At 32.4% G+C, this 19,185-nt stretch overlaps 1 protein-coding gene across 1 annotated transcript in view; it reads left to right on the top strand.

Moving 5' to 3' along the window:
* LOC139498900 (uncharacterized) overlaps positions 1 to 19,185 on the top strand; it is a 105,099-nt gene that overhangs the window by 46,706 nt on the left and 39,208 nt on the right. The window contains exons 11-14 of the mRNA XM_071287490.1: positions 159 to 266; positions 2,797 to 2,868; positions 11,973 to 12,024; positions 17,344 to 17,574. Of these exons, the coding sequence (XP_071143591.1) occupies positions 159 to 266; positions 2,797 to 2,868; positions 11,973 to 12,024; positions 17,344 to 17,574 (463 nt within the window). The remainder of the gene's footprint in view (positions 1 to 158; positions 267 to 2,796; positions 2,869 to 11,972; positions 12,025 to 17,343; positions 17,575 to 19,185) is intronic.

The raw sequence follows: 19,185 nt of genomic DNA, 5'->3' as shown, positions 1-19,185 counted from the left end.
ACTGATTCATGTGATATACATTTTGTTTTTATTTATTACACAACATTATTCAGTTTATCAGACAAGTTTTATATCAGTTGTAGGATATGTTGTATACTATTTATATTGGTAACAAAGTAGTATCCATAATATTTACATGTAATTTGGTATTATTATAGAGAGATGGTAAAACAGCTCTACATCTGGCTGCTGAGTATGGTGGTCTACATGTCACAAGATGTCTAGTAGAAGAAGGAGGCATCAGTCCCTTCGTTAAAACACATGAGGTAATATATTATAGTAAAGGCTCAGTATTCAACTAGTAAATAATGCATCACAACTTTATAGTTACATATATGTCATATGATACTTTAAATTGAACTAAAAATATGAAAGTGTTTTATAGACTTGTATAGCTTAGTTTTACTATAAAACACATGAACATAGATGATCATATAATAGAAATCCAGTATTTGTTTTCAAAATCTTCAAAAATAAAATGATTTTGTTTATAGACCACTAATACATTTTGGGTGATTAGTTATACTAAAAGGGAATAATTTTATTATTCCATAATTTGTAAGCCAAAGTATATGAATATCTCAGTTTTAGGGAAAAGAAGCAATAGTAATAACCTATAAGTAAATGGATAAAATAGTTTTTGATATCAAAAATAATAATTTGTATTGATTCAAAGTTAGACCTGGCAATATCATGAATATGGCACTTGTTGTCATTAAACAAAATGGAAACAAACAAACTGTCAAAAGACCCATACACCAATCCATTGTCCTAACAATGATAACAAAATTATTAGATAGTATCAAAATAGTCTTGAGCAATACATTAAATGAAGGCAACTGTTACAGTAGTATACCGCTGTTCGAAATTCATAAATCGATAGAGAAAAAAATAAATCCGGGCTACAAACTAAAACTGAGGGAAAAGCATCGAATATAAGAGAACTACGATACAACAGAAACACAATATTAAAATGTTGAGTATAACTCGAGTATAAGTCGATCCGCTTATAAGTCGGATGCCCTTTTCAGCTTTAAAGTCTTGACCCGCCTATAAGTCGGTTTAAATTGGGACTTTTTTTTGCAGCAGAAAGTAACTGATCATCGGCAAAATCAAGAAATTAAAGAGATTCATGTATTGAATGAATGTTTGTTTCTTTAAATAAGTACATGTAGAATAGTTATCAAAGGTACCAGGATTATAATTTAGTACGCCAGATGCGCATTTCGTCTACATAAGACTCATCAGTGACGCTCAAATCAAAATATTTATAAAACCAAACAAGTACAAAGTTGAAGAGCATTGAGGATCCAATATTCCAAAAAGTTGTGCCAAATACTTGATGTTCATCCTGATAATTTATTCTGTTGATAATAATAAAGATGTATTCAATTCTTGTTTCTTGTTTTGTTCACTGTTTTGCCTCATATTGTTTACGTAATGCATCAGTGATTTTGTAGTGTATGACCAAACACCTATTGTTTGAGAAAAACGAATATAAACCAACATAAACCTTAACAAAATAAAAGTCAAACGAAAAAAATAAATTAATCCAGTTAATCATTCATAACAGACCAGTCATAATAATAAATAAACTGAGACATAGGATAGACACCATCAATTAATGGATTATAAAAATCAAGGGACACTAACTAATTAACCTATTAACATGTCACTGATATTTTTCACACCTATAGTGAATACAACTCTTTGTCACTTAATTAGGGGTTATTCATGGATTAAATTGGCTTGTCAATCAATGTTGTAATTTTTAATAAAACAATAATAACACAATTAGTTGGTTAGATACATTCTTTTTAAATATTAAGTACATTATTATCTTCTTCTGATTTCTGGTTCTTGGCTCTTCCTTTGGGATGATACAAAAACCATGTGACCATGACAAGTCAATACTCAAAACGGAAACTGTGGGAAATTCAACACAAATGTTAACAGAGAGCAAATAAAACACAAAGACAGTTACTGTATTGTAGTCATTTATTTTCCACAAAACCTATTTATTTAGAAATTTATGTAGGTTTGGCTATCACAAAACATAGATTTAGTCAGGAAATTCACATCTGACCACCTTTCTTGAGCTTGGATTTTTCCTCTGGTCTTGGGATCTCGCTTATAATAAAATCGGTACCCTTCTCTGGATTCTGAATTTTACTCCAAAACTTCCAACTTATAAGCGAGTACTTACGGTAATTATGTATTTCCTTATTTATACAATGTCAGTGTTAACACTAAAAACTATGAAATCTGTAAAATAACAATAAACAGTTATAGGAGAGTATGGATAGGATATACAGAATAGAAAATCATGAATGATAGAAAAAAACTTCAGGAATAGAGAGAATTGGACAAAAAAGATGATGAATAGAAAATAATGGAGTGCTAAAATATATAAAAAAAAACTTGAGAATAATTTGTCCCAAAAAAAAACCAAATCCTACAACCCTCATCTAGACATAAGGATGCATTAACAGATTTAAAATAAAAAAAACGCGTAAAAAAAAAATACAAAGACTAAATGCTGACAGATTGAAATTCTTTCATAATTGCTTTTAAAAAAGTTAAAAGCCTTCTTAAAGGCTACAGAAAAAGTTATAAAAATAATCAGAATGTTGTTCATGAGTTATATTTTATAATTGAAAATAATATGGTTAGCACCTGTAAAAACAAAATAACACACCACTCAGCTGCTACTGGTCTTGTTTATTGTATGATATGTGTAACAAAAGTCTTCTTTGTAATAATCAGATAAAGGCAATATAAAGATTTGTATTTCAGGGTGAGACTCCATACGATCTGGCAGCAACAGGAGTATTCGGGCCGCATAAAGAAGTGATGGAATACTTACAGGTACACATACTTTTAATTACAAATGTTTACACTTAGAATAAATCAGGTACAAAACCAGAATACTCTAGGGGACATTCTTTATGTCTTGAAATAAAAAATTCAAATTCTAATGCAATTTATTTGTTATTACGATTTTGATTGGCCAAATTCATATATTTGAGACGTTAAATTCAACTCTTTACCAGCCTTTCACAAAGCTAAGCCACCATTTTGAATTCAGGAAATTATTGCTTTGTGATTTCGTCAATATTAAACAAAATTAGTAGATGTCTTTTATTTCATTCAAGAGTGTTAAGGCGAAAACAAGCTTTGCAAAATTCTATTTGAGATTCTTACACAGACAGTCTGTCTATAACCTCCTTTTCATGGTTAACTAGTCTCTTCTCAGATCAGGTTTGGGGTAAATGTAATTGTAATCATTAGTCAGCTATAATTGATTTTAATTTTTATGCCCCACCTACGATAGTAGAGGGGCATTATGTTTTCTGGTCTGTACCTCCGTTCGTCCGTCCGCTTCAGGTTAAAGTTTTTGGTCAAGGTAGTTTTTGAAGAAGTTGAAGTCCAATCAACTTGAAACTTAGTACACTTGTTCCCCATGATATGACCTTTCTAATTTTAATGCCAAATTATAGTTATAGTTTTGACCCCAATTTCATGGTCCTCTGAACATAGAAAATGATAGTGCGAAGTTCAGGTTAACATTTTTGGTCAAGGTAGTTTTTGATGAAGTTAAAGTTACATCAACTCGAAACTTAGTACACATGTTCCGTATGATATGATCTTTCTAATTTTAATTCCAAATTAAAGTTTTGACCTCAATTTCATGGTCCACTGAACATAGAAAATGATGGTGCGAGTGGGGCATTCGTTTACTATGAACACATTCTTGTTTAAGTAATCATTGTAATCATTAATCAACCAAAAATTACAAGTAATTGAATTCAATTACTTTTCAAAACATCTTTTAATCCTGATTTTTTTTACAGTATTACATTCTGATTAAATTGATGAAAAATTAAAAAAATTGCCTTTATTTTCAATATGAAAAAACAAAATATTTCATGTCTTGGATAAACCTTTTGTTATTCATTTTAAATAAATAGGATGACTTTATTTAGTATGTGCATACATGTACCTTGTAACGTCCCCATGCCTGTCAGACAGTTTTCATTTGGCCTCAATCTTATTTCATTGTTCAGTGATCAAGGTTAAGTTTTCATGGTCAAGTCCATATATCAGATACAATAATCAAAAATTATACTATAATTGGTGTATGAAATGATTGTAAGGTGTACATGTCCAACTGGCAGATGTCATCTGACCTTCACCTCATTTTCATGGTTCAGTGGAGTAATTTGATTTTTTATGTTGTTCTTTTTTTCTAATATTATACGCAATAGGTCAACTATATTATGTGTATGGAAGTAAATTACAATGTACATGTCAGTCTTGCAAGTGCATTTGACCTTGACCTCATTTTCATGGTTCATTGCTCATTGTTAAGTTTTTGTGTTTTGGTCTATTTCTCTTGAACTATAATTAATAGGTGTATCGAATGATTGTAAGTTGTATATGTCTGTTTTGTAGGTATCACCTGACCTTGACCTCATGTTCATGGTTTATTGGTCAATATTAAGTTTTCATGGTTAAGTTTCTTTCTTGGATTCTATAGGCAATAGGACAACTATATTTGGTGTATGGAATGATTGTAAGGTGTAAATGTCTGTCTGGCAGGTATGATCTGACCCTGACCTCATTTTCATGGTTAATTAGTAAATGGTAAGGTTCTTTCTTATATACAAAAAGTAATAGGTCAACTATATTGCATGCATATATCTATTGTAATGTGTACATCTCTTGTATTGTTTATCTGACCTTGATCTTCTTTTCATAGTTCATTGGTCATTGTTCAGTTTTCCTGGTTGATATGTTTCTTAGAAACTATAAGCAATAGGTCAACTATATTTTGTGCCTTAAACGATTGTGATTTGTACATGTATTTCTGGTTTGGTTTATCTGATCTTGACCACATTTTCTTGGATCATGTAAAGTTTATGTGATATTTGAAGTAAAGCTTTATATTTAGGAATAACAATATAAAATCAGTAGCCAGTAAAGGAGGTGAGACATGTCAGCGTGTGCCCTCTTGTAATGTTTTGGTCTGTTTTTCAATTACCAAAAATTGTAAGGTTTAAATGTCTATCTGATAGGATTTATCTGACCTTGACCTCAATTTCATAGATCTCTTAAAATGTTAAGTTTGTGTAATACTTTTAGTTAAATTTTATCTTTTAGACTTTCATTTAATCAATGGTCAGTAAAGGAGGCAAGACATTTCAGCGTGTGCACTCTTATTATGTTTTGGTCTGTTTTTCAAATACTTTCAACAATATGAGCAATATGTCAGCTATATTTTGTATATTGAATAATTGTAAGGTGTGCATGTCTGTTTCGTAGGTATAATCTGACCTTGACCTAATTTTCATGCATGGTTTATTGGTCAATGTTAAGTTTTTGTTTTGGTCTGTTTTTCAATAACCATAAGCCAAAAGTCAACTATATTTGGTGTATTAAAAAATGTAAGGTGTATATGTCTGTCTGTTAGAATTTATCTGACCTTGACCTCAATGTCAGATCTTTAATGTTTAATTTGTGTAATACTTATAGTTAAACCTTTATCTGTAAGACTTTCAAGAAATCAATGGTCAGTAAAGGAGGCGAGACATTTCAGCGTGTACACTCTTGTTGAAGACATTTGACCTTTTATTTTTGGACCTATTTTTGGCTTGGCGTCCGGTGTCCTGCGTCCGGCGTCGTCGTCGTCCTGCGTCCGTCGTCGTTAACTTTTACAAAAATCTTCTTCTCTGAAACTACTGGGCCAAATTAAACAAAACTTGACCACAATCATCATTGGGGTATTTAGTTTAAAAAATGTGTGGCGTGACTCGGCCAACCCACCAAGATGGCCGCCACAGCTAAAAATAGAACATAGGGGTAAAATTCAGTTTTTGGCTTATAACTCAAACACCAAAGCATTTAGAGCAAATCTGACGAGGTTGAATTGTTTATCAGGTCAAACCTATCTGCCCTGAAATTTTCAGATGAATCGGACAACCCGTTGTTGGGTTGCTGCCCCTGAATTGGTAATTTTAAGGAAATTTGCTGTTTTTTGTTATTATCTTAAATATTATTATAGATAGAGATAAACTGTAAAAAGCAATAAATGTCGGCAAAGTAAGATCTACAAATAAGTCAACATGACCGAAATGGTCAGTTGACCCCTTTAGGAGTTATTGCCCTTTATAGTCAATGTTTAACCATTTTTCGTAAATCTTGGTTATCTTTTACAAAAATTTTCTCCTCTGAAACTACTGGGCCAAGTTCATTATAGATAGAGATAATTGTAAGCAGCAAGAATGTTCAGTAAAGTAAGATAGTAAGATGTACAAACACATCACCATCACAAAACACAATTTTGTCATGAATCCATCTGCGTTCTTTGTTTAATATTCACATAGACCAAGGTGAGCGACACAGGCTCTTTAGAGCCTCTAGTTTTTATTCTCCGCTTGCGTAGATTTTGTCTTTCGTTTGTGCCGATTGTGTACAGGTTAGGTGAAAGTTTTTTTATGGCCGATTTATGGGCATTATGTTTTCTGGTCTGTGTGTCAGTTCGTGGAAAATTATTTCTAAATTATTTTTTGAATCAAAAACTTTTTGTATTTTATATTTTATGTCTCGTTTATTGAAAACACATGAGGTAGTAATAAGCATTCTGCATAAATTTCATAACATTTGGTTGAGGGAAACTAAAGTTACAGAACAGAAATGAAAAATTCAACAATTTTTATACGACCGCAAAATTTGAAAAATTTTTCATCGTATATTGCTATCACGTTGGCGTCGTCGGCGTCGTCGTCGTCCGAATACTTTTAGTTTTCGCACTCTAACTTTAGTAAAAGTGAATGGAAATCTATGAAATTTAAACACAAGGTTTATGACCACAAAAGGAAGGTTGGTATTGATTTTGGGAGTTTTGGTCCCAACATTTTAGGAATTAGGGGCCAAAAAGGGCCCAAATAAGCATTTTCTTGGTTTTCGCACTATAACTTTAGTTTAAGTTAATAGAAATCTATGAAATTTTGACACAAGGTTTATGACTACAAAAGGAAGGTTGGTATTGATTTTGGGAGTTTAGGTCCCAACAGTTTAGGAATTAGGGGCCAAAAAGGGACCCAAATAAGCATTTTTCTTGGTTTTTGCACCATAACGTTAGTATAAGTAAATAGAAATCTATGAAATTTAAACACAAGGTTTATGACCATAAAAGGAAGGTTGGTATTGATTTTGGGAGTTTTGGTCCCAACAGAATAAGGGGCCCAAAGGGTCCAAAATTAAACTTTGTTTGATTTCATCAAAATTTAATAATTGGGGTTCTTTGATATGCCGAATCTAACTGTCATGACTGTGTATGTAGATTCTTAACTTTTGGTCCCGTTTTCAAATTGGTCTACATTAAGGTCCAAAGGGTCCAAAATTAAACTTAGTTTGATTTTGACAAAAAATGAATCAGTTAGGTTCTTTGATATGCTGAATCTAAAAATGTACCTAGATTCTTGATTATTGGCCCAGTTTTCAAGTTGGTCCAAATCGGGGTCCAAAATTGAACTTTGTTTGATTTCATCAAAAATTGAATAAATGGGGTTCTTTGATATACCAAATCTAACTGTGTATGTAGATTCTTCATTTTTGGTCCTGTTTTCAAATTGGTCTACACTTAAGTCCAAAGGGTCCAAAATTAAACTTAGTCTGATTTTAACAAAAATTGAAATCTTGGGGTTCTTTGATATGCTGAATCCAAAAATGTACTTAGATTTTTTATTATGGGCCCAGTTTTCAAGTTGGTCCAAATCAGGATCTAAAATTATTATATTAAGTATTGTGCAATAGCAAGTCTTTTCAATTGCACAGTATTACGCAATGGCAAGAAATATCTAATTGCAAAATATTGTGCAAAAGCAAGATTTTTTTTTAATTGGAGTTATCTTTCTTTGTCCAGAATCAACTTAAATCTTTGTTTTATACAATATACAATGTATATTCACTTTTTACTACCAACTAATAAATTAAAATAATCTTTACCATTCAGTGATAACAAGCAGTTTTTTTACATCTTAATATTTTATGATGTATTTAAATGAGTAGTTATTGTTGCAAACTCCATTAGAAATTTTAATTGAGATTAGTTTTGGAATAAGGGAAAGGGGGATGTGATTAAAAAAATTGGGTTCAATTTTTCTCATTTGAAATTTCATAAATAAAAAAGAAAATTTCTTCAAACATTTTTTTGAGAGGATTAATATTCAACAGCATAGTGAATTGCTCTAAGAGAAAACAAAAAATTTAAGTTCATTAGAACACATTCATTCTGTGTCAGAAACCTATGTTGTGTCAACTATTTAATCACAATCCAAATTTAGAGCTGAATCCAGCTTGAATGTTGTGTCCATACTTGCCCCAACCGTTCAGGGTTCAACCTCTGCGGTCGTATAAAGCTACGCCCTGCAGAGCATCTGGTTCCATTTGTAAAGGGGTATAACTCTTAATGTGACGCCACCAAAATTCAAACTTGATCTGTATATATTTTGTAGTAATAAGCATTCTGCATAAATTTCATAACATTTGGTTGAGGCCGGAAACCAAATTTGGGATGTACGGGTGGACGCACGGACTGACGAACCGACAAATGAAAAGACGGACAAACGGACGAACCAACACACAGACAGATAAACACTAATATAAGTCAAAATTTGTCATTTTTAAATGTCAATAACTCCTGTCGTTTATTTCTTTTTGTCATATTGTCATATTTGTTACATTTTTGTAGATCATGTACAGCTGATAAGTTTATCAAGTGATTAGTAAGCACTTTTTGTTGACATGAATTATTATTGATATTATTATTATGGTCATAATTACAAATTAACTGTTTACAAAACTTTCAGTTTTTAGGAATACTAAGAATTTCCTACCACAGGAATATAATTTTAGCTGTATTTCCCAAAAACTCTCGGAATTATGGGTCCTCCATATACTTTTCAACTTTGTACTTTATTTGGCCCTTGTTATGCCCCTCTGTAGCAGAGGGGGCATTAAGTTTTAGCCTTGTCCGTCTGTATATACGTCCGTCTGTTTGTCCATTTGTTTCCTACTTCAGGTTAAAATTTTTGGTCAAGGTAGTTTTGATGAAGTTGAAATCCAATCAACTTGATACTTAGTACAAGTTCCCTATGATATGATCTTTCTAATTTTAATGCCAAATTAGAGTTTTGACATAGAAAATGATAGTGCGAGTTGGGCATCTGTGTACTATGGACACATTCTTGTTGTCTATTATCTTGAAAACTATTTTAGATAGATAGAAAATGTTATTTGAAAAAAAAATCAGACATGCAAGATCAACAAAAATGTCAATACTAACAAAACAATTGGATAACTCCTTAAGCAGTAATAGCCTTAAACAATATTTTTTTACCTATTGTCTTTGTCCATCTAACAATTTTTCAAAGATCATCTCCTCTGAAAAGAATGTCTATCATATTTATTTAAGTTAGGTTGTTAGTTTTCTCAATTGAATATTTCATATTTTTCATGTAATGGCCTTAATTATAGGTTGAACTTTGTAAATACAGCTGTTTCTCAAAATACGCCTCTTTTGGGGAGAACTTGAATATTCATAGACAATGAATTTTGTTTACATACTGGTTCCCAGTTATGCTCTCTGTGTTCCATCTCACAGAGACATAACTTGGGAATGTTACCAATAAATTTAAATGTGCATATTGTTTACATTGAAATCTGTGGTAACCTTTCATTCGAGGTAGGGGCAGTTAAGAAAATGAGTGTTAGTTTAAACTCAGAGAAGTTCAGGGCATATAAACGTTGAAAATATCCCGCACAGCCCTATATTTTAACCTTTGAAAAAAAAATGGGGTGCATATGTTAAACTTTCAATTCTAGGATAAGATTTTTTTCAAAACTTCATAGTAAAAGTGGTACAGTTTTAGTCGTAAAAGGGGTTCCTATGGGAAATTGCATTGTCCATATTTACAGAATTGCATCCTTTATAGCTCACTTCATCATGTTTATGGTACAGGTTTTTATACTACTGCATAAAATGGTTTCGTATAATACTATCATGTCCTGATGGTTGTCCAAAGACACATTTGGTTTCAGGACAATAACCTGAGGCCAATTTCAGGGGTGTGGAAATATTTGTTGCGAGCACTTGTCCCCGGGGAAGTGAAACCTAAAATTTTACTTTGTCCGGAAAAAAATTTACTTGCCCTGATGATCCCAATAAATATTGAAGTATTTCTTGTTAACTAATATATTATTCTTACTTAGCACTGTTGTGCATCACAAACAAATGAAATCTATTTGTTTATATGTGTAAAAAATTAGGAAAGTAGGAAATGGGTTGACATCAATGGGACAGAAACCTAATAGCAAACCAACCAAATAAATGACATGTAAAGGACAAATTTGCAGCAGTTTTTGAATAAAAATTGTAGCCAGTAGGTACATACTAAATTTGAGGACAGTGATTGAAGAAATGTAAACTAAATAATAGATAAACTATTGATTTTGTGGTGTTTCTCTCAACTGACGCACTTGTTTTTTTCTTGATTATCTATTATTGTCTTGATAGTCAATTTAAGCGTCCCTTTTATTTTCCACTTTGACAACAAATAATGTTGACCTTTTATTTATAAATAAGACAACAACTTAATTTATTTTCCGAATTTCCATAGATAGCCAGAGCCAATCTAATATCCACGATGTCTGAAATTCCCACTCCCGTTTTTTTTTAAATACTCTGTGTCCTCCATTTGCATTAAAGGTTTTCTACTCGACTCATGACTCTTTTTGTCTTGCTTGCCCATCTTTTTATTAAGTATTTATCAATCTGAATCACGATACAAAATTTAAAGAAATGACACTTCCAGTAAATGATGGACAAAACCTAATCGACGATCACGGGTCAATGGACAAAGCCAATGCAATGTTACGCGACTCGGGTTCGCATACTTATTTTTATTTATTTTGGTAATCGATCTATTTCCGGTATCATGTAATATTTATCGTCATGAACATTGATGTTTTTACTTGCTGAACATTGGTTTCTTTTACATAAATTAAACATCTTTATACGTTTTGAAATTAATTTTATGTTTTTGTTGGATTTGAACTTTGTCTTGTATATTTTTTTACTTGTCCACGGGCAACCAAGACAAACATTATTACTTGTCTGGTTGTTCAAATGTACGAGTCGGGCGAGTCAGGCATAGCATTTCAACAACCCTGGCCAATTTAGAGGAAGGCCTGGGGGCCCAGGCCCCCTTTTTTTTGGAAAATTTTGGTTGATTATATAGGGAAACACTGAAGCATGAGCGGATCGGGCCCCTTCTTAGGCAGTCAGTGGACCCCCAATTATGAAAATTTCTGGATCCACCACTGATAACTTTAGTTTAAGTTAATGGATCTATATGAAATTTTACCAGAAGGTTCAATTCCACAAAAGGAAGGTTGGGATTGATTTTGAGGTTATATTAGCTGGTTTATACCCTAAATACTACGTTAAAGGACAATTTTTTTATATGATGGAACATAGGTACTTGATTTACTCGATTTAACATATGCTTAAAATGGAGGTTATCCAAAAGTGGACGGATACATTGTATCAAGACAATTGATAAGTGTGAGATCACTGCGGAATATTGGAATATTCTACAGTTGGAACAATTTTCAATTTAAAGGTGCATTCAAAATGCATTTGCAAATCAACTTGAAGCAAGTTTATGTCTACAAGGGGATGTTCCAAATTCAAAAACCACCTTAAATACACTTTAAACTATATATCTCTATTAATGTCTCTGGGCTACCCTTTTTCCTGAAAAATTTGTTCGAAATGAATATTATATAATGTGAAACATTTGTTTTATAAAGTATATTTTGGGGGGGGGGGATATTTTAGAATTTTTATAGTGCAACAAGTGACATGAGTAAAGATATATTCACAGTGCATATTCCTAATTTTTTAGACTGTCATGTCAAAGAAATCTTCAGGCGTGACTGCTGGACTAGGAAAAGAAGGTAATTTTCTTTAACATTGTTTAACTTTATTTCATTATAAGTTTATTATTACTCTAGGAATTACAGAATAACAACATTTTTTTTTGTACGACGTCATGCAATTAACTGCAATGTATTGATGAGATTTATCACTATAAAATAGATAATAACAAACTATGGAGCTATATAGTGTTAGCAGCTTTCCAATATATGAAATACACCACATAGTAAGTACCATCACATGTATGGTCTTCTGTAGGAAGTTATAGTACATGTTTATCAGTACTTGCAGGCAATATTCTGCCTTTCTAGAATTATTTCCCCAAGAAAAGGGGAAGCCATTATAGACTACACTCTAGTCAGTATCTCAGCTGCTATAAACAGTAGATAAAGTATATTTGATTGATATAGTTGTTATAACGTGAACATGTCTGTCTAGCAGTTTTCATCTGACCTTGACCTGATTTTTATGTTGAATTGGTCAATGTTGAGTTTTTGTGTTTAGATATAAGAAGATGTGGTATGAGTGCCAATGAGACAACTCCCTACCAAAGTCACAATATGTAAAAGTAAACCGTTATAGGTCAATGTTTAGTTTTCATAGTAAGTGTTTGTTTCCCAGGTACTTGAAGCATTAAGTCATCTTGGTATTTAAAACGACTGCACGGCGTACATGTCTGTATTGCAGAGTTGGTGTAACCTTTTTATGTCGGGGAGACTTGTGGCCAAATATATGTTGTGGGTTTTTCTCATCATTAAAGGGGTTGCTATTACCTATTATTTCGTATGTCAAAGTATTTGAAACCTGCTGGATAGTTGTATCATCATGATCATTGAAAATCGTACATCACCGTAATTTTATTTTGACCTCAATTTCATAGTTCATTGGCATGATTGGTCAAAGTTAGTTTTTTGGTTATGTCTATTTCGCAGATACGATAAGCAAAATGTGAACTATATTTAGTTAATGGAATAAAAATAGGATGTTCATATATACAAAACAAACTCATCATAGATAACAGGACTAAATTTTGTATACAAAAGACTCATCAGTGACGCTCTCATCCAAAAAAGTTAAAAAAGCCTAAAAAAGGTACGAAGTTGACGAGCATTTAGGACCAAAATTTCTAAAAGTTTTGCCAAATACAGCTAAGGTAATCTATGCCTGAGGTAGAAAAGCCTTAGTGTTTCTAGAATTCAAATTTTTGTAAACAGTTAATTTATGAATACAACCATATCAATGATAATTCATGTCAGCACAAAAAAGTGCTAACTACTGGGCATAGGACATTTGAGCGAAAAAGAAAAAAGCACATAGGGTCATTTGAGCGCCGACTTCATAGGACATTTGAGCGCCGGGATATTAACCTTACCTGAGTTTTCAGACAGGACATTTGAGCGAAATTTTCCCTGATAATTTTACACGAATTAAGATTTTTTTTTAAAAGTAAGAAAAAAAAGTAAGATTTAGTTATAAATATTTTTTATTTTATTTCACACCCGAGTAATTCGACCGGTTCTGGCTGGTTTATGTAAGTGAAATCCTAAGTTGATCTCTATTTACCAATCAATTCTACTATAATTCATTGGCTATGCAAATTTTCTTTGTTCTAAAATTCTTATATATATATCTATTAAGTGAAATGTCCCTTGGCACTTGAAATCTTAATACTAATAATACATGTACGTGTTAAAATGGATATTATTTTGACCGAGACTAATAAGGGAAAAAGAAGCCTTGTTTGTGACAGTTTCCGATATAGAGTGGACAAAACACTAAAAGGAGAAGAAATATCCTGGAGATGTACAGTAAGTACCTTTTTTTACAAATTTAATGTTAATGTAAACTACTTGTTCGTCTGTTACGCTTCAACTTCCATAACTTCTTTTAATTTTGATTTATATCTATATCATTATATGTCTATCTTATACCTCCTTTAGATTAATTTTTTAACACATTTGAATATTGGGATTTTTATGTCAGAAGCCTGGGATATAAGTTCCAAGCCCGAACAGACTTGTAAATAATGCCGTTGCCGAGTTTTATGTTTTATGACAGTGCTTTGTTTTTAGTGCTTTGTTTACAATTAAAATATGTTTTAATCTTTTTGTTGGTAAACTCCTCATTTAATGAACTATATTCGTAAGAAAATGTGGTATGATTGCCAATAAGACAATTCTCTATCCAAGACTTGTTTTCGCTCAAATGTCCTACGCTTATTCTTATTTTCGCTCAAATGTCCTAAAATTTAGGCGCTCAAATGTCCTATACTTTGGCGCTCAAACGTCCTTTTTTTTTCGCTCAAATGTCCTGTCAATGCGCTCAAATGTCCATTGCCGTAACTACTGGGATAGTGATACCCTCGGGGAAATAAATCTCCACCAGCAGTGGCATCGACCCAGTGGTGCCCCTGAATTGGTAATTTTAAGAACATTTTACTGTTTTTGGTTATTATCTTTATTATAATGATCAGTTGACCCCTTAAGGAGTAATTGCCCTAAATAGTCATTTTTTACCAATTATTCGTAAATTTTTGTAATCTTTTACAAAAACCTTCACCTGAAAGACTACTGGAACAAATTTAACCAAAATTAGTCAGAATCGTTTTTAGGGTATCTAGTTTAAGAAATAAGTGCGGTGACCCAGCCAACCAACCAAGATGGCCGACATGGCTAAAAATAGAACATAGGGGAAACTGTTGGCTTATAAATCTGAAACAAAAGAATTTAGAGTTTATCATGGTGTTAAATTGTTTTTCTAATATGACGTTCTTCTTTAGCTTTGGGTACAAAGCCATGTTCTAATTCGAATAGAACATGGGCTGCACTTGATTGACGTCACAATTGAAATTGCCAAGGTCAGATGAATTTTGAACAAGGCCAGAGATCAAAATGGACATTTTTGTTGGTGTTGCTCGCTAGGAAATTAAATAAAAACATTCTAAAAGTAAGTTTAAATGTTTCTGTTCTTTTTTTATTGATAAACTGTTGATTTTTCTATAACGTTTTTGTTCATCAAATCAAAATGGCGACATTTCGAGCGTCTACTATAGGTCTGCTTCGAAGTACAAAAGTTCAAAATATTCCTATTAGAATCGAAATAATTCTATCATGCCATGCTCTATGTTCATTTTAACATGGGTAGGCATTATATTTGTAAACATTTAATACCTCCCTAACGCTCGGTATTAAGATATTAACAAATATAATGCCTACCCATGTTAAAATGAGCATAGAGCATGGCATGAAAGAATTATTTCTTAAATCAAGTCAATCTATACAAATGCTATATCTGCCGATAAATTTTCAGATGAATTAGACAATTGGTTGTTGGGTTGCTGCCCCCAATTGATATTTTTTGAAGAAAATTTTGCCAATTTTGGTTATTGTCTTAAATACTGTATAATCATAGATAGGGATAAACTGTAAACAGCAATAATGTTCAGCAAAATAAGATCTACAAATAAGTCAATGTGACCAAATGGTCAGTTGTCCCCTTAAGGAGTTATTGCCCTATATAATTTGGTAAATTTTCGTAAATTTGTACAAAATATTATCCTTCTTAACTATAGGGCCAAGTTTATTAATGATAGAGAAAATTGTAAGCAATGTTCAGTAAAGTAAGATCTACAAACATATCACCATCACCTAAAGACAATTTTGTCATAAATCCATCTGTGTCCTTTGTTTAATATGCATATAGACCAAATATGCATATAGACCAAGGTGAGCGACACAGGCTCTTAAGAGCCTCCAGTTTAGTTGACATTAGGCATTTTTGTTAGTAAATATTTTTGTTATATAATCATTGTATATAAATATTGAATATATATTTTTATTAAAGTATGCATAATTTTATCATGTTATCACTTTGCACTTTGACTGAATTTTGAATGAATGGCAAAAAATGAAGAGTAACACTTACAATCAAGCCACAGTAAAGAGCTAAACATCTAAAACTGCTTAACAAATTTGATACAAACTTCGAATGAAAAAATACTTAGTTTGCCAGAAAATAGATTGTTATTCAATTTTTTGTTGATCATCTAGCAAGCATGCCTGCTGAAGCTAAATTAAAACTGGAGTTAAATCAAATAGTTATCCAATATGTTTAAAACTGCAGTATGGTTGAAAAGTTAATTAAAATTGTCAAAAAGTTCCCTATTGAAATTATTTCCCTTTAATAATCAACAGTTTAACTTAAATACAGAATTTGTTTTTAAATGGAATAATACTATTTAGCCACTATCTATTTCTATGGTGTAGACACGAATAATACTATTTAGCCACTGTCTATTTCTATGGTGTAGGCACGAATAATACTATTTAGCCACTGTCTATTTCTATGGTGTAGGCACGGATAATACTATTTAGCCACTATCTATTTCTATGGTGTAGACACGGATAATACTATTTAGCCACTGTCTATTTCTATGGTGTAGACACGAATAATACTATTTAGCCACTGTCTATTTCTATGGTGTAGGCACGAATAATACTATTTAGCCACTGTCTATTTCTATGGTGTAGGCACGAATAATACTATTTAGCCACTGTCTATTTCTATGGTGTAGACACGAATAATACTATTTAGCCACTGTCTATTTCTATGGTGTAGACACGAATAATACTATTTAGCCACTATCTATTTCTATGGTGTAGACACGAATAATACTATTTAGCCACTGTCTATTTCTATGGTGTAGACACGAATAATACTATTTAGCCACTATCTATTTCTATGGTGTAGACACGAATAATACTATTTAGCCACTGTCTATTTCTATGGTGTATACACGAATAATACTATTTAGCCACTGTCTATTTCTATGGTGTAGACCAGAATAATACTATTTAGCCACTGTCTATTTCTATGGTGTAGACACGAATAATACTATTTAGCCACTATCTATTTCTATGGTGTAGACACGAATAATACTATTTAGCCACTGTCTATTTCTATGGTGTAGACACGAATAATACTATTTAGCCACTGTCTATTTCTATGGTGTAGACACGAATAATACTATTTAGCCACTGTCTATTTCTATGGTGTAGACACGAATAATACTATTTAGCCACTATCTATTTCTATGGTGTAGACACGAATAATACTATTTAGCCACTATCTTTTTCTATGGTGTAGGCACGAATAATACTATTTAGCCACTGTCTATTTCTATGGTGTAGACACGAATAATACTATTTAGCCACTGTCTATTTCTATGGTGTAGACACGAATAATACTATTTAGCCACTGTCTATTTCTATGGTGTAGATACAGATTTTTTGGACATCATCAGCAATACATTAATAATTGAAAAATTTGTATTTATACAGATTCCATCCGATCTACCATGTTGAACAAGTTGCTTGGCAGTGGAAGCTACGAATCATTTGACATGCGCTGTATGGTAACCGGCCAGTTTTCGGTTGGGAAATCAAGTTTAGTCAAGATTTTAGTTGGGGATAATGTTCCAGAAGGGCGACATGCAACTGATGGGATTACCCTCATTGAAGGTCGCTGTGGACTTGATATAGAGACAAGAAATTGGATCATGATTGATCCAGGTAGGAATACACATTTACATATATATGGATTTAACATTGTATTCATTTAAAGTATGCATTATAAGGTATTGTTTTACAGGTAATTGAGGTAGACAAGTTATATTTTGTGAAGAAATGGCCGTGGTCAGAAGTTTCAGTTGTATGCCAGTCAACCTTACCTCCATCATCTCTGTATGTTCCTGTTCCAAGTCTGAAATTCAGTGGTTGCTGTTGGTTTCTTTATGTTATTTCTGTTCAGCATTTAATTTAATGTTTTGTCATTAGTTTGGCTGTTGGTTTATTGTGCTCCATCTAGGGGCATTATATTTTTTGGTATGTGCGTCCATTCCTTCGTCTATCCATCGTCAGGTTAAATTTTTGGGTCAAGGTAGTTTTTGATAAATTAGATTATCTTTGCACTATGATTTACTAAGCATTTACTATATATGTAACACTCCCAAATTTGTCCATCCCCCAAATTTAAACGTGTCTGATAATTGTTTTTCGCCAAAACGTGTCCACTATTAAATGCTAGAATGTTATATGTTTTTTAGCGCTAATACATGTTTGTCGTTTACGAAGTGAATACATCACACTTCCATTAGGAAGTTTTATCAAGCACCAATTTTATATTTCAATGATGATATTCACCCCACATTTACCAAGTTTTAGAATAGTTTAATTGTTTTACAAGAAATTTCTTGGTGTTTCTAAACGTAAGGTCATACAGACAGAAGAAGTAATCGTATCTACAAAATGATTTTGAATTTACTTGACGTGTTTTACTTTGATAATACTAATGGCGTATATTTTTTTTTCAAAGCTGATGTTATTCTGAAATTGTTTAGCATTTCACAGGGGTATAATACTTTTACTATAATTATTCATCCCATTTTTTTTTAACTTTGTATTTACATTGTATCATAGATCAAATTTATTCGTTCAGTGTATGTTCATTTGGTCAATACATCTTTTGATTCAGTTAAGTCATTCAAATTGATATTTTATAGTGTGTCTTTCTATGTTGTGATGTTACACTATTGTTTCAGATAAAGGTGAAGGTATGGTACCATTAAAACGTTTAAACTTGCTGCAATTCTTTGCACCTGTCCTAAGTCAGCAATCTGATGTTCAGTAGTTGTCGTTTGTTTATGTGGTTCATATAAAGGTTTCTCATTTCTAATTTTTATGCCCCACCTACGATAGTAGAGGGGCATTATGTTTTCTGGTCTGTGGCTCCGTTCGTTCTTTCGTTCGTCCGTCCGTCCGTCCGTCCGTCCGTCCGTTCGTTCGTTTGTTCGTCCTGCTTCAGGTTAAAGTTTTTGGTCAAGGTAGTTTTTGAGGATTTTCTTACCCCAGGAGTAGATTACCTTAGCCGTATTTGGCACAACTTTTTGGAATTTTGGGTCTTCAATGCTCTTCAACTTTGTATTTGTTTGGCTTTTTAACTATTTTGATCTGAGCGTCACTGATGAGTCTTATGTAGACGAAACGCGCGTCTGGCGTATAAAATTATAATCCTGGTACTTTTGTTAACTATTTACACCACTGGGTCGATGCCACTGCTGGTGGACGTTTCGTCCCCGAGGGTATCACCAGCCCAGTAGTCAGCACTTCGGTGTTGACATGAAT

Source organism: Mytilus edulis, chromosome 12 (genome assembly GCF_963676685.1).
Source record: "Mytilus edulis chromosome 12, xbMytEdul2.2, whole genome shotgun sequence".
NCBI classification, from domain to species: Eukaryota; Metazoa; Mollusca; class Bivalvia; order Mytilida; family Mytilidae; genus Mytilus; species Mytilus edulis.
This window is presented reverse-complemented; position numbering and strand designations above follow the sequence as displayed.